Genomic DNA, 16,694 nt, shown 5'->3' with positions numbered 1-16,694 from the left:
GTCCTGGACTAAGGGGTCCTCGGGCGTCCGACCTGTTATCCATTGGGCCGGACTGATGGGCTGAGAAGACATGAAGGCCGAAGACTGTACCCGTGTTCGGATTGGACTCTCTTTGGCGTCGAAGGCAAGCTTGGCGATCAACTATGAAGATTCCTTCTTATGTAACCGACTCTGTAAACCCTAGATCCCCTCGGTGTCTATATAAACCGGAGGGGTTAGTCCGGAAGACATACACTCATTATCATAGTCATACAGCCTAGACTTCTAGGGTTTAGCCATTATGATCTCGTGGTAGATCAACTCTTGTAATACTCATATTCACCAAGATCAATCAAGCAGGAACTAGGGTATTACCTCCATAGAGAGGGCCCGAACCTGGGTAAACATCGTGTCCCCCGTCTCCTGTTACCATCGATCCTAGACGCACAGTTCGGGACCCCCTACCCGAGATCCACCGGTTTTGACACCGACACTCCCTACACTTGGCACGCCCCTAGGAGGGCCGACCTCTCAACCTCCCTCCTTTATATACGTGGGCAGGGGGCACCCCAAAGGCACTCCAAGATTTGTCTTAGCCGTGTGCGGTGCCCCCCTCCACAGTTACACACCTCAGTCATATCGTCGTAGTGCTTAGGCGAAGCCCTGGGTCGTTAACTTCATCATCACTGTAGCCACGCCGTCGTGCTGACGGAACTCTCCCTCGTCCTCAACTGGATCAAGAGCTCAAGGGACGTCATCGTGTTGAACGCGTGCTTAACACGGAGGTGCCGTACGTTCGGTACTTGGATCGGTTGGATCGTGAAGACGTTCGACTACATCAACCGCGTTACTAAACACTTCCGCTTTCGGTCTACGAGGGTACGTGGACACACTCTCCCGTCTCGTTGCTATGCATCTCCTAGATAGATCTTGCGTGATCGTAGGAATACTTTTGAAATATTGCGTTCCCCAACAGAAGGCCCATAAGGAAGTGCCGCCCGCCTTGCCATATAAGGGGGGCCGAATTGGACTAGGGAAGGAGTCCTACTCCCCCCCTTGGCTGACTCCCCAAGGAGGGACTTTCCCTCCTTGGTGTCTGCCCCCTCCTCCTCCTCCTCCAACATATATATACTAGTTTTTTTGCTCTATTAATCATATATAAGTTTTGGAGCCTCCTCTAGTTCTTTTAGTTATATTTCGAATTGGTCCTGGTCGACTAATTAGAGCTAGGATAATCCTCTTGTCCTCATAATTAGAAGGCATGTGTGGTTCTAAACCCCTCCCTCTAATTCTCCGGCGACGATTAGCTCTGGACGGCGAAGCACTGCCGGATCGTGAAGGTTGCACGCTTGCAACCAAGTAGAGAGGCTGTGCTTTCGGTCTTCGGTTCGAGGGGCTGTTCGTGGGCGGTACGAGGGATCGTTCATCGATGGTTCGAGGGACTCCAAGTATGATCTACACCTGCACGTTCTTCTCCCGCTGTAACTCGGTGACGATAACGATTGTGATCCCAACCCGTTATGCATCTTCATATTGATCTTGGGTGATCGTATGCATGATTTTTTGTTTTCTACTACGTTTTCCAACACTCAAGATATGTTGATTGTGACACCACTTCATTTTTGGGTTAAAAATCTTGTCATGTCCTTTATTGGCCAGGCTCAACAACGACAAATTTATGTTGATGTCTTGTTGAAGACGTCGCGTACTTGCTATTGTATTGGTCTTTATTGGTTGGCGTCGACAACTCAAGCCATTCCGACGGGATGTGCCGAAGATGCCGCGAGAAAGTTTATCCTTTCTTGAAGGCGTTGCCGCGGAAGAAGTCGACTTAGTCGTAGGTGTTTATTTTCATATCTTATAATCGCTCGGCCGGGATCGTCTCTGTTATGTACTCTATTTATAATATAATAGGAATGGTTGTGTGCATCGCGTTGATGCACAGGCCGGGGGTTTAACCTCCTTTTTTTTTAAAACATGGTATCCACCATAGGCCTTAACCTCTATTGCTGCATACTCTTACTGTCTTTGTAGGATCTGACCATGATTACAGGAGCCATTGTTTTTGTTGCACTTGTTGCAATGACTGTTCTTGTTCGAGCTGTTGTAAGGAAGAGAAGACCATGTACTGCGTATGGGCCGATGCATGAATGATCACATCAGATTTGATTATCTAAACCAATTTTTTTTGACATTGTGGTGTGTTGTGTAAATTTTCGGATCAGATTGGGTTAATTTTGTTGCAATGGACGTCATTTGTTAAGCTTTTCGGCGATTTGGTATGTGAACTTGACATGTATGGCCGTTTGTTTTTGGATGTGCTGGATGAACTTGCTACCTTATGATATTGCACTTGAAATTTGTGTTATGTTGATGTCATATAGTATGTGTCATGCTTGTCAATATATATTGTCATGTTGTTTGTCTTGAAAATACAAATGAAATGCTGCCAAAATTTTGAATTTTATGTTGTACCATTTTTATTTGAAATGCTGCGATGAACAGGAGGTCCTGATAAAGCTAGCGTGACAATTTTTTTTTTTGAAATGAGCTAGCGTGACAATTGACATTGGGCAGCACATACTCCAGATTATCGTCCCTTAAGCGCACGAGAAACAACTGCGCGAGAAAAGATCACCAAGGTTGAGACCGAAAACAAAAACGGGACACAAGCGAACGGAAAGTCCCACCAAAATTACCGCGCTGCCCCTGATCCGCGGCCAATACCAACCGCTGCCCACGCTCAGCCGACGCAACCGCACGGTGGGTATTTCCGTCACGCCCGCCTGCTACACGCCACACGCGACGCCCTAGCGGAAACAGAAACTTTCTTTGGAAGGAAAAAAAAGATAAATCCCCAAAAAATCGGCGATCGCGTCCCTTCTCTCGCCCCCGCCCGTTCCCCTCCTCCAATCCCCAATCCCAATCCCTCCTCCGCCTATCCGGCCGCTGCTCGTATCCCATTCCGATTCGATTCGATTCGATTCCTCCAAGCCTCCACCCGCCGCCCCGCCGCCTGTCTCCGAATCCTAGTCCAGTTCGCTCTGCCCCGCCCCCCGCCGCCTCGTCGTCGGACTCGAGCCCCGGTGAATCCCCGCAGCCTCCCCGGAAGTTTCCGCATCTGCTTGCTTATATATGCTCGGAGCGTCCTCGGCGGTTCCCGCGGTGAGACGAGGAGTTCCGGTGGATTTGCGTACGCTCTGCCCGGGTTCCGCCCCTCTGCTGAGGATTCAGGGGGCGCAGGGTTTCATAATAGGCGCGGCTCCGGCGAACCTTTGGCCGTGGGATTGAGGTTTGGAAGCCGCCACGATGCCGAGGAGCACGCGACGCAGGTCCCGCAAGCACGACCGGGAGGAGCGGGACAGGTCGGACTCCGACGAGGATCCGCGGCCGCGGGAGCACGAGGACTGGAAGGCGGCCGCCGTTAGGGCCTCCAAGGGCTCGGAGGACCACGAGAAGCGGCCTGCAAAGCTTTCCAACGCGGGCGAGGCATCTGGTTCGTCGGCTGACGGGCAGAAGAAGAGGAAGAGCAGAGGGGAGAAGGATAATGCCACCGGGGATGACAGGTGGAGTTACGGCGAAGAGGATGAGAGAGTCGGTTACCATGACTCGAAGAAGTCCAGGAGTTCAGATGGTGATGTGAAGGGGAAGTCTGCAAGGAAGTCTAGTAAGGAGTATGATAGGGCCAACGAGGTTGCCAGAAGGAAGTCAGATAAAGAGGCATTATTGTTGGAGGAGCATACTTCGGGCGAGCATCACCGAGTGAAGGAGAGGGGGAGGGAGCTTGAGCCAGAGAAGTCAAAGGAAAGCAAGCAAGTGTTGACGCTGAAGGAAGACAGCACAGATCAGCAGCATAAGATTGTGAAGGATAGGAGTAAGGATCATGAAAAGGGGAGTGAGCGCAGGCATGATGCATCACTGAAAGCTACGCCAAGAAACAAAGAGGTGAAAACACGAGATTTGGACAGCGATAAAACGAAGAATTATTCCAATGGAGGAACTGATGGTAGGTATTTTTCAGCTTGCTCTTCATACTTAAAACTTGTTGGTAGATAGATAGTCATGATGAAGTATCACTTGCTATACTGGCCAAAGGATCATATGGAACATGAACACCTACCAGATTGCATAGTTCTTGTTGAGATATCGGTAACAACAGAAGGAGAAACTTCAAATGCTCAAGTTACTAAACTTAAAATTAGACTAGAATCTAATATTATATGATGTTATGAGTTTATGACCATATGAAAACTTTATTACTTGACCTTTGTCTGACTTTACTCATCGCGAAGAACATAACCTCCATTATGTAACATTTGCCTTAATCTGGTCCTATCTCACATCTGCTTGTCTTGTACTTCCTTGACTAGTGATTTTTTTTAATATAGGAAGAATCCCTGGCTTTTGTTTCATGTAGTATGACTCATGAGTCACAGTATTATAGCTTTGCCCACAGTCTAGTGAGAGTTGGTGTTGCTATTTGTTGTTTGTGCATGCTATTCTACCTGGCTATTTCCTCTGCTTCAACCAGAATTCCATACTACATGTCAGCTAAAATTTTAGTTTTCATGATACCTTGCAAATTACTTATGGCTTCTGCTTCTCTTGTCATCCTTGATCCTTCCCAAAGGTATAAACATATGTTGGTACTACCCATGAGTCACCCACCTTGCATTGGGATTGAGTGCATATAAGGGCCTAAATCTAACGTTTATATTGAGCACCCACATGCCATATGGATTTGCATGCCAGTGTCAGTTAGTTGTGCAAAATTGGTGACACATCTTTGCTCATTTAAGCCTGCACAAATGTTGCATGCTTTTGTACAATATATTAAACCTTTACATTGTATGTACACACATGTGTGAGTTGCAGAGTTCAACTGTCTAGATTGTTTTGATGATTTATTGATTAGGATTGTGTTAGGCTGCACACACAATTATGCGGGTTTACATGTCTGGGCGGAGGGAATGTAATTTATAAGTAAATGAACCATGTTTTCAGTTGACAAGATGGATATGTGTAATAAGTTTTATTGTGGCTTGTTTCTATGAAGTGGTAGAATGGATGTGATTCGAAATAGTTTATGCTGTCTTATTTGTTATCTTTTTTTTGCGGGTCTTATTTGTTATCTATTTGTTTTTATCAATTTTCAAAATAAGCTCTCTGACGATCATAGCCACTCAACAATTATCTAGTCTTGTCCATCACTTCATTTGTTATATTTGTGTATGCTCTGTATACTTCTTCTCATAAGGATACAGCCTACATCATGATCATTTGCTATGGTTTAATTAGCCTACAAAATCCAGCAAGTGGTAATATGGTCATAATCTTAGGACCGTAATACCGTAGTAATCAAGAGAGTATTGGTGTGGGTTTGTTGGGATCTGGGCCTTCTGATCATGTTTTATATATCTGAAGCATTTATATATAATTTCTATTGATATTATTTTATTTGTCTTTCTATTAGCAGACCGTCATCGTGAAGATGAGTTGCACGATGGAGAATCTGAAAAGAATGGGAGGCACAGGAAAACAAAGGAACAGTCTGCTGCGAAAGATGAGTTACAAAGCAGCAGCAAGGGAAGGCAAACCATGCCTCGGGATGCTCGTACCAAAACTGATGGATGTTACGAGCAGCAACACACAGATGAGAAATTGAAAGATGACATGCCTAGAGGTGTGGAAAAACATAGAGAAGAAAAATATAGAGATGATAGGTCCAAAGCTCAGGACAGGCATAAAAGTAACAAACACAAAGACGATAGGCATAAAGATGAGGAACTGCATAGAGATGAAAGGTACAAAGAGGAAAGGTTGAGACATGAAGATAGACATAGGGATGTAAAATACAAAGGGGAAAGATCTAAAGAGGAGGACCGATATAAGGACGAAAGATACAAAGATAAGCCTAGAGATGAAGAGAAACCTAGGAATGAAAGATCTGATAACAGCTCTAGAGAGAAACATCGAGATGAAGAGAAATCTAGGAATGAAAGATCTGATAACAGCTCTAGAGAGAAACATCGAGATGATCTTTATAGATATCATAGGAGTCAAGATGGTGGATCATGGGATGTGCGATCCTCAAAGGACAGCACTAGAGACAGGTCATTGGAAAAGCACTGCAAAGAGGAACATAATTATTCAGAGAGCAGGCACAATAAAAGTAGACTCCATGACAGTGAGGTTGATACATCTGCTGCTGATCATAGGAGCTCTAAGTATAGAGATGACAGCAAAGGGAAGAAAAGGTCTTATGAAGAAAGCGGTCATAATGGTGATCTGGAACCCAGGAATGCAAAAGAATATCATGGAGATGCTAAACGCAGGTCTGATGTAAGCTCATTTGTTTCCAGTGAAGACCGTAGGCGAGAATATGAGAAGGTTGATTCTCGGAGGAGGGATTTTGAGAGGAAGAGCCCCACCAGATCCAGCACATATCCTGTGAAGGAGCAAAGCAGGTAATTTTCTGAAACTGTTGACCACATTCTTCTCCGCATTACATTACATTTCAACTGTTCAAATTGGAGTGACCGCATCTTTATATCTACCTTTGTGTCTTTAGAATTTGATTTTGTTGAATAAATTATTTATGTTCTGTAATGGTACAAATACACAAGGATAGGAAGATCAACAACTGAAGTAAAGAAACCCAGTTCTCCTCTGCCAAGTAATAAAAGCACCACTGACTCGTTATAAAGAGATCTAGATTATATGGAGATTGTGTGAAGCTAATCCGTGAATAGTGTTTACTGATGGAGCTGCATTGTCTTATTGGAGATGGATCTGATGAGAGATTACTTGAGTCTGAATTCAGTTCCATTTTCTCTTTTTGACATGTATTTATCGCCTGTTTCTTATAGAGCTTAGAACTGGTAAGAGTGAAAACATGGATGTAGTTCTAGTAATTGTGGGCACTTATCATCATCATTTCCTGCATGTGACTGGCACTGAAATTCTAAGCTTCTTTTCTCTATTTTAAAAGGCCTCTGTTCGTAAAGCTATAAGTTGTTAGCAGTTACAAGCTGCGTGGATGTGACTATCTAGAGATTTATTAAATTACTATTTATTTCAGGCATTTCCCTAAGCAAGAAGAATCCTCACCCAGGGAGAATGGTGCTGCTCTTGGAAGACATAGACGAACATCTGACTTTCAATCAGTTGAGGGTCTTAGTAAAACTGATGCAAATAGCAATGAATCCTCTCTGCCCTTGAAAGATGGTAGAAATTTGAGATCTGATGGCCGACCAATCCATTTTAATGACAGACCACCATCAGCGAGTGATTGTCAAGTTTCCAACCGGAGCAATCTGAGGCATAATCATGATGCTGTTGATGGCTCAGTGAAGAAAGGCAATACCAGACATCATGAGTTATTATTGAATCGTCAAGCTACTGAGAAGAACTATCAAAGTGCATCACCAGGGCATCTCCATCTGCCACGTGATAGACCTGAGATGGACAATCAAAGATCCTTTGATGATGATAATAGGAGCCAGATTAGAGAACGCAGGTCAAGCAGCCGCCCCAGAAGAAGTGGTACTGTTGATAATGCAAGAGGGCATGGTAGCACTTGGAATAATCCGCCTTCATGGCCTTCACCAGTACCAAGTGGTTTTGGTCCTTTCCAGCATGGTCCTCCAATCCCTGGTTTTCACCCAGCTATCCACCAGTTCCCTCAATCTTTATTTGGGATGCGGCCATCTATGGATACGAATCATGCTGGGATGCATTATCCTTTGCATGGACATCCTGAAAGTTTTCCTCATTGTGTACAACCATTTCCATGGCACAATCCTGCAGAAGACCCATATATCTCTCGGGTACCTGGTTGGGATGCAAGTAGAAGTGTCTTTGAAGAATACTCACACAGCTATGGCCAGAATAATGATCCTGATTTTCAACAGCAGTTAGAGTCGGAGGTGCCACTTTCATCTCATACTTCTGACAAGCCTTCGTTAATGCAACTCCCAGCTCAAAATCAAAGTCAAAGCTCTGAAGTCAAAACAGTTGAGGCTAATGCTGAAAAAACTGACGCACATGCTCCAAAATATAGATCTGAGGCAACTCCTGGGCCTTCTATTGTAAAAGTGGATTCTCGGTTTTGCTCCAAATACTTCAAGAGGCTTGATATTTCGACAAGCCTTGCTTCACCAGAGCTGTACAAAAAATGCAGTACAATGGCGGGGGAGTTGGAGCTGGCTGGATGTGAATCTACCATGCGTCGGTGCTTGAAGGTAGCTGGAATGATTTACATGTTCAGTTTTCTGTTTAAAAAAGTTTCATTTTTATCAACATTGACCAAGTATTCTCTTCCCTTTTTCAGAATAATAAAGATGAGCATGGACATCAAGCTCAAGGTTTCAAATACATGATAAAGTCCATATTTTCAGGGGAAACAACTTCTGTATTTGAGGTACATTTCTCCAAGATTAACTATGATTTTTTGGATGACCCACTTACAAACCTTCACGATAGGCCAGTGCATAAATGGTTATGTTTAATATTTGTCACATCTTCTGTTCACCATATTATTCAAGCTTCTTGGTCAGGGCATTTTTCTTTCATGTGATAATCTGCCAAGAAAAACATAATCTATATACCTGCATGGAATAGGGCAATAGGCTATATGACTTCTAAAGCTGGAGGCCAAACTGAGCCACCTATGTGTCAAACCATAGTGCTGGCTGTTCCCAATATTTTTCTTGTTTTGATGACTTACATTGAGCAGGTACTAGCATACATGGCACTGGAAAGTCTAAAATTTGTCCATGAAGTATGCCACAATGCCTATATTGCATGTGTAATCCTCGGCCTAGACAACCTAGAGTCTTGAAACATTAACTATCTTTATCTGTTGTTTGGCTTGAAATTATTGTCCTGTATCTGAGCTTATTATCATTGTTTATTTAGCCAAACATGTTTATACATTACTTTAAATCCAGTACAGAAATAATGTTACTGTGGCTTGTTCAGCAGTGTAATGAAGTATCTTTGTTTAATGGCTACGAGGTTAATGGAACAACTATATTACGTCTGGGAATTATTACATCAGAACCTTCTTAATGTTGCATCTATTGTTCTCTAACTTGGGTTACAGCCCTCGGCCATAAAGTATAGCAATCTTTGAATGCATTACTCCATGTTGAACCCATGTTTATTATTGATGTGTTTTTAACTTGTACAGAATGCCATGAAGCTTTATAGTTCAAGCACTGGTTCTAGGAAGTCCAAAGCTCTCGCATCATCTTCACAACCAGAAAGTGAAGAGATGATCAAGGAGGCTTCTGTGGACGTGGTGGTGGGGAAAAATGTTGCTGCTGGCGAGGACCAGGCATTGCCTTGTACTGATGATATGCGCGATGAAGTAGATAATAACGGCCAGTCTCATCATGCAGTGGTTTCTAGCATGCCTGGTTTGGCGAAAAACTGCAGCAAGACAGGAGAAGACAAGGTAGGCGCAGATGTTGAAGACAAAAGCCTCAGCATCAACCATGCTGAGGGGCTGCAAGTTCCGAGCAACGGTGAGGGGAAGCTCCTCCCTCGCAAAGCTTTGCAACCTTGTTGCAGCTCTATTGGCAGTGTTTCCGACGTTCCGAAAGAGCAGTTTTCGGGTGTCATTTCTGATGCTACATTTGCCTCTGGTTCTCAGTCGTGCGAGGATGTCATGCCAGGTTGTAGGGTTAATTTTAACCGGATACCTTGCTCTCCTGGGAGTACTTAAAACAATTAATTCCATTTATTGCTCCAATTAGTATCCCATCTCCTTCGGCTGGTACCCCCATGCGTTTCTTTTTCCCCATCATATTTTGTTTCTCTAGGAGAATTGGCAGCATTCTCCAGTGTGTTCCTTGTTCTGCCGCAGTGTGTCTGGCAGCGATCAATAATAAAAGCTTTCTTCTCCATCTCATGTTTTTTTTTTAGTTTTTTCCAATCTGAAATTGCCATGCTACTCTAATTTTGGTAGCACCCAGTTATGAGGTAGGTTTATCTTTGTTTTTTCTTGCAAAACGAAAATTTAAAATTACGCTACTTTTTTCTTTGCCTTTTTGGTTTATTTGTTCGATACAAGAGTTTGTAGGGATGAAGGGTCCGTATACAGGTTATGGAGAAAAATTGAACCTGGGTCTTAGAGCTCTAGTCTTGTCGTCTGTCCTGTTTTAAGGGGAAACCAGACACCCTAAAAAAAGTTTAAGTTTCAATTTTGGTTTTCCATTAGTCGTTTTGAAAATTAGTGCTATCTCACATTTATTGTTGATTTTTTTTTGCTAAATGAAAAGTAAAATTGCCACTACTTAAGTTTTAGTTTTTGTTGCTTTATTTATTTTTGCATACAGTAATTTGTCGTGTACATGAGTTTGTAGGGATGAATAAGTACTCCCCCCGTTCCAAAATACTTGTCATTGTTTTACTTCAAAATTACATATGCTGTGAAGACTAAAACAAGTAATGAGCTTGGATCGTTTTAGGCCTTGTACAGGTGCTTGCATAGGTAGGTCCTTTGTAAAATAAACTTTGTTTTCTTGAGCATTAGTGCTTATCTCTATAGGAGAGAATAGATGTCTAATTAAATGTCTATCCTCTAAGCACATTTTCTAAGCACCTTGTATGTGCATATTTTAAACCTTTAATCAAAATGTATGTGCAGTTAGGGAAACCTAGACAGGGAGGGGTTAATATCCATGTTAAAATAAAGTTTAAAATTTGCAATTGTTTTTCTAAATGGGCTTTCTCACATGGTAATGAACATGGTTTGCTATGTGCTAGAGCAACTCTAGCACAGTTGTCATATCCTTGAAGGGTGGACAGATGGCGTGCAAATGCAGTCAACATATCTCAGCCTCCATAATTTTTTTTTGAGGCACTCAGCCTCCATAATTTACTACCAAGCTAGAGTACGGTAGGGGCAGATGGAATTTTTAGTGGATTGCTCCTTCGGCAAAACTAGGATAAAGTTGAGCGGAAAGGCGATGGGATCCAAAGTCATATGTTATTGGCTACATACTTATTCTCCAATTGGAGTAATTCAGTTGACCAATAATAGTGGACCAAAGGTCACACATATCAACGTAGCGGTTGTGACTTGATTCTGGCGAGGGGGAGGACGACCACAAGCACGTCGTTGAGAGTGAAGACGATTCCAGTGATGATTTTGGCGGCGGGTATCGATTTCGGCAGTGATTTCGGTGGTTGCGACTTGATTCTGACGACGATGCTTGAAATTGTGAGATGCAATCTAGACATCTATGTGGATGTCCCATCTAATGCTTCTCACAATTGCGAACAACGGTGTCGATCTAACTCCTCTTTAGGCCGTCACGATCGCTCCAGTCCAACATGTGGAGGCTGTGGGCGGATGGAGCACCATTCAACCCAACACTACACAAACCTCCAAATATGAAATCTCGCAGGCTTGACTTCGCTAGTGACATTTTCAGTCAAAATCACCATATTGGCGGTTACTATAGGGATGGAGCCGCTATGGCGACTGTGCAAAAGTTGCTCCCATGGTGGTGGTGATGTTGGTTGTGGTGTGGGAAGCAGCAGATAGGCACAAATTCTGAACGCAGGCATAGAAACATTCAACAACATAAAAACATCGATAGCACCACCGAAATGCACTAGTAAAGTTTAGTTTGTGTGTCCATAATCCTGTCGTAGAATGCCCGAACACAACATTGCTGAATACTGAATCCCTGATACATCTTGGGATTTTCTCTGAACTTCTCTTCTCAATAGCACAAGCCAAACAAGACGAACCATGAGCACAGGGAAGTGGAAGGGATATCATCTTAAGTATACAGCGCGCCCAACCCGGCCCGGCCGGAGACCCTGGCCGCGGCCTTCAGATCGACGCCGAGCTCCGCCGCCACGCGCCGCATGACCCCGAAGTCGGAGGGCCTGGCGGCCGCCGGCCAGGTCACCACCATGCTCGCGGCCTTCCCCCGGATCTCGCACTCCGTCATCACGGCGGCGCCGAGCCCGTCCATCACGCTCCCCGGAGGCGCCAGCGCCGCGACGCCCTTGGCCGCGCCCACGCCTCCCCGCCGCCGCGCCGCCCCGGTCTCCAGCTTCCCCTCCACCAGCTCGTCCGCGGAGAGCCTGCCCCTGTACGCCCCGCTGCGGACCGCGTCCAGGACCAGGACCTCCTCCGGCTGGAGCCCGGAGATGAGGCTCCTGGCGGCGGCGCGCGTGCGGTGGGCGGGGATGGCGCCGTGGGCGACGGCGAGGAGGGCGCCGGAGGAGGGGTGGAGGTAGACGCGGATGGGCGCGCGGGACTGCTTCAAGGGGAGGTCTGGGAGGAGGAGGGAGGCGTGGAGAGGAGGCGGCGGGGAGGGGAGGAGGGCGAGGGAGGTGGGGGAGATGAGGACGACGAGGAGCCGCGGGGCGGGGCTAGGGTTTGGGGAGACGACGAGGATGGGGGTGGGCTGCGGCAGGGGTGCGGCGAAGTTGTCGAGGTCGTCGGGGGAGAAGCGGGACGGCGGCGGCGCGTCGGTGACAACGTCGTCCATGGTCGCGAACTCGCGATGCGATCGGTGGTGGCGTGGTGGGGGGTTTGCGCTCTAGCCGATAGCCGATTTGCTGCTTCGGTAAGGGGCGGGCTAGGGGCTTGGTGGGTCAAGGGCTCAGGGCCTCAAGTTTCTTTCTTGAGCTTTAGGTAAACTCTTGCGTCTAATCTCCACGAGCGAGCCAAACGCAAAACAATGGCTGGCTATGATGATATTCCCTCCGAACCGAAATATAAGTCGTTTTATGTTTGCACGTTGAAATCTCTATGAAATTTTTATGTTTTCCACTTTTGCCCTCCCACAACATCACTCTTTCTCACTCTCCTACCTTTTTTTAGAGGAAAGACATCGGCCCGACTTTCTCTACCTAATAATAAAGCACGGAGGGTTTCTGATCGTCCGTCGCTCTCTTCTGCAAAAAAATCCCTGTAGTTTGTTGAAATCAACCTGCAGTCCATCTTTAAGTAATACCGAACTGTTTTTTAATTTTCTTAGAAAACCCACTGACGTTTCAGGTAATCAACCCGCCATTCATATTTAAGTCATACAAATCGTTTTTTTGTGTTTTAACAGAAAATCCCCTGACCTCTCGGTTAATCAATCCATAGTTTATGTAAAACAAAATTATCCATATCTTTTAAACCGTAACTTCGATTTTAACATATTATATATGAAATTTGATTAGAAAAATGTGTAGAATCTAAATATGCTGTTACTTTTAGCTATTAAATATTTCTAAACTATTAATTTGGGTGCAAACTTAATCTATAGTGCATGGTCCGTTTTTCTTTCGCACTGGTGGCGATCCAAATTGCAAATAAACACACATTAAAACTAGATTGAGAGGAAAAAATCATTGATAACCACGCATACACAACTCTGGAAAACCTCGCAGGAAAAACAACATTTTTCTCACCCCGCGTGTGTGTGTGTGTGTGAGAGAGAGAGAGAGAGAGAGACGCCTTAGGACAGAACACATTCAAATGCATTTTCGCTGTGTGAGCATTGAGACCGCCGCCGGGAACACAAATGTGATGCCATTTTAAAATAAAAAGCGTCTACCTATCAGGGTCTTGAGTTGTTATTGGGTTAAGAGCGTGTGTTTTTTTCTGTCCCGTTGCAACGCACGGGCTCTTTTACTAGTATAAATAAAGCCACCAGACAACGTTCAAGACAACCAGACAGACATTCGGCCACAATCAGAAGCAAAATAAGGTACGGGGGTGCAGGGCGCACATGCCACAACATCGACATGCATGTCGGAACTGAGAGGAGATAAAAGAAAACCGCACGAAGACATCACGAAAGCCAAAAGGTCACCCGGGACAACTAGCCACCCGGCTCCTGCCGCGAGATAGAAGACGTCGAAGCCTGAATTTTGGAAGATAGGAGGTCGAAAGCATCACGGTCTTCTGTCTTAGTCAATGATCTCCACTGCCGCATGAGGTCCAAGGCAATGATTATGAATGTAGGCATCACGTCCGTGTCAAGTAGACCGAAACGATTCTGCATCTACTACTATTACTCCACACATCGATCGCTATCCAACATGCATCTAGAGTATTAAGTTCATAAGAACGGAGTAACGCCTTAAGTAAGATGACATGATGTAGAGGGATACACTCGAGCAATATGATGAAAACCCCATCTTTTTACCCTTGATGACAACAATACAAATACTTGCGTCGCTACCCCTATTTTGTCACTGGGTGAGGACACCGCAAGATTGAACCCAAAACTAAGCACCTCTCCCATTGCTAGAAGAACCAATCTAGTTGGCCAAACCAAACCGATAATTCAAAGAGAAATACAAAGATATCACATCGTGCATATAAGAATTCATAGAAGATTCAAATAATATTCATAGATAAACTAATCATAAATCCACAATTCATCGGATCTCGATAAACACACCGCAGAAGAATATTACATCAGATAGATCTCAAGAACATCAAGGAGAACATGGTATTGAGGATCAAAGAGAGGGAAGAAGCCATCTAGCTACTAGCTATGGACCCTTAGGTCTATGGTAAACTACTTGCGCTTCATCGGAAGGGCAATAAAGTTGATGTAGATGCCCTTCGTGATCGAATCCTCCTCTGGCAGGGTGCCGAAAAAGGCCCCAAGATGGGATCTCACGGGAACAGAAGGTTGTGGCATCGGAAAAGTATTTTGGTGGATGCTTCTGTTGATTTGGGGATATTTAGGAATTTATAGGCCAAGAATTAGGGTTAGAGGAGCTCCAAGGGGCCCACAAGCCCTCAGGCCGCGCCCCCCTAGGGCGCACCCCTGAGGCATGTGGCCGCCTCGGGACTCCTCTGACTTCATCTCCAAGTCCTACGCGTGTCTTCTCGTTCAAGAAAAAGCATCGTAAAGTTTTATTCCGTTTGGACTCCGTTTGATATTCCTTTTCTGTAAAACTCAAAAACAATGAAAAAAATAAAAACTGACACTGGGCTCTGGGTTAATAAGTTAGTCCCAAAAATAATATAAAATGTCATATTAATGTATATAAAACATCCAAAATAGATAATATAATAGCATGAAACAATCAAAGATTATAGATACGTTGGAGACGTATCAAGCACCCCCAAGCTTAATTCCTGCTCGTCCTCAAGTAGGTAAATGATAAAAACAATTTTTTTGATGTGCAATGCTACCTAACATATTTATCCATGTAATTTTTTTATTGTGGCATGCATATGCAGATCCATAAAATTCAAAACAAAAGTTTAATATTGATATAAAAATAATAATACTTCAAGCATACTAATAAAGCAATCATGTCTTCTCAAAATAACATGGCCGAAGAAAGTTATCCCTACATAATCATATAGTCTGGCTATGCTCCATCTTCATCACACAAAGTATTAAATCATGCACAACCCGGTTGACAAGCCAAGCAATTGTTTCATACTTTTGATGTTATCAAACTTTTTCAACTTTCACGCAATACATGAGCGTGAGCCATGGATATAGCATATGGTGGTTGTGAAGAAGACAAAAAGAAAGAGAAAGTCTCACATCAACTAGGCGTATTAACGGGCTATGGAGATGCCCATCAATAGATATCAATGTGAGTGAGTCGGGATTGCCATGCAACGGATGCACAAGAGTTATAAGTTTATGAAAGCTCAGAAATAAACTAAGTGGGTGTGCATCCAACTCACTTGCTCATGAAGACCTAGGGCAATTTGAGGAAGCCCATCATTGAAATATACAAGCCAAGTTCTACAATGAAAAATTCTCACTAGTATATGAAAGTGACAACATAGGAGACTCTCTATCATGAATAACATGGTGCTACTTTGAAGCACAAGTGTGGAAAAAGGATAGTAACATTGTCCCTTCTCTCTTTTCTCTCTATTTTTTTTTCTCTTTTTTGTTTGGGCTTTTTTAGCCTATTTTATTTTTCTGTAAAGTCCGGAGACTCATCCTAACTTGTGAGGGAATCATAGCTTCCATCATCCTTGTAACACCCTCGATGCGACTATATCTCCCACGTGTCGAGGCACGACTTAGAGGCATAATCGCATTGAAGGCATATGTCGCAAGTTAGGCAATCTTCACAATATCCCATGTAATATAAATAATAAAGGGGAGATAACAATAGTTGGCTTACACTCGCCACGTCAATCAAGTACATAAATAACATTACATCATTCAAACACTCATGGCCCGACTACAGCGCCAAAATAAAAGAGAACCCAACAAGCGACAACGGTCCCGTTCACCCCCAACTGGGCACCACTACTGATCATCGGGAAAGGAAACATAGTAACGTTGAGAGTCTTCGTCAAACTCCCACTTGAGCTCGTACGCGTCTCCTGGAGCGGAATCATCAGGCCCTGCATCTGGTGTAATAGTAATCTGTGAGCCACAGGGACTCAGCAATCTCGCACCCTCGCGATCAAGACTATTTAAGCTTATAGGAATGGCAAGGTAAAATATGAGTGGATCTGCAGCAAGCGACTAGTAAATATGGTGGCTAACTTATTCGCAAAAGAGAGCGAGAAGAGGAGGCAAAGCACGAGCGAGAAACTAGAGCAACCTGCGCAAACATTACTCCAACACCGTGTCCACTTCCCGGACTCCGCCGAGAAGAGGCCATCACGGTAACACACTCAGTTGATTCATTTTAATTAATTAAGGTTCAAGTTATCTACAACCGGACATTAACAAATTCCCATCTGCCCATAA

At 44.3% G+C, this 16,694-nt stretch overlaps 2 protein-coding genes across 3 annotated transcripts; one reads left to right on the top strand and one right to left on the bottom strand.

Annotated features, from left to right (window-relative positions):
• Nucleotides 1-2,831: 2,831 nt before the first annotated feature.
• LOC125530986 (uncharacterized) lies at nucleotides 2,832-9,890 on the top strand. Of its 2 annotated transcripts, none has more exons than XM_048695389.2 (5): nucleotides 2,832-3,985; nucleotides 5,456-6,446; nucleotides 7,061-8,222; nucleotides 8,312-8,401; nucleotides 9,173-9,890. In XM_048695389.2, the coding sequence occupies exons 1-5, from the start codon at nucleotides 3,289-3,291 to the stop codon at nucleotides 9,707-9,709; spliced, it is 3,477 nt and encodes a 1,158-aa protein (XP_048551346.2). In that variant the 5' UTR covers nucleotides 2,832-3,288; the 3' UTR covers nucleotides 9,710-9,890. The 2 variants fall into 2 exon arrangements, with proteins under 2 accessions (XP_048551346.2, XP_087402728.1); XM_087546602.1 differs by having other exon boundaries at nucleotides 5,453-6,446.
• Nucleotides 9,891-11,560: 1,670 nt separating this feature from the next.
• LOC125530985 (trigger factor) lies at nucleotides 11,561-12,683 on the bottom strand. Its single transcript, XM_048695388.2, has one exon. It carries the CDS (start codon nucleotides 12,495-12,497, stop codon nucleotides 11,778-11,780), a length of 720 nt encoding a protein of 239 aa, XP_048551345.1. The 5' UTR covers nucleotides 12,498-12,683; the 3' UTR covers nucleotides 11,561-11,777.
• Between the last annotated feature and the right edge of the window lie 4,011 nt (nucleotides 12,684-16,694).

Source organism: Triticum urartu, chromosome 3A (assembly GCF_056163025.1).
Source record: "Triticum urartu cultivar PI428250 chromosome 3A, HENAU_Tu73, whole genome shotgun sequence".
Lineage (NCBI taxonomy): Eukaryota > Viridiplantae > Streptophyta > Magnoliopsida > Poales > Poaceae > Triticum > Triticum urartu.
Note: the sequence above shows the minus strand (reverse complement) of the source record. Positions and strands in the feature narration are given on the sequence as shown.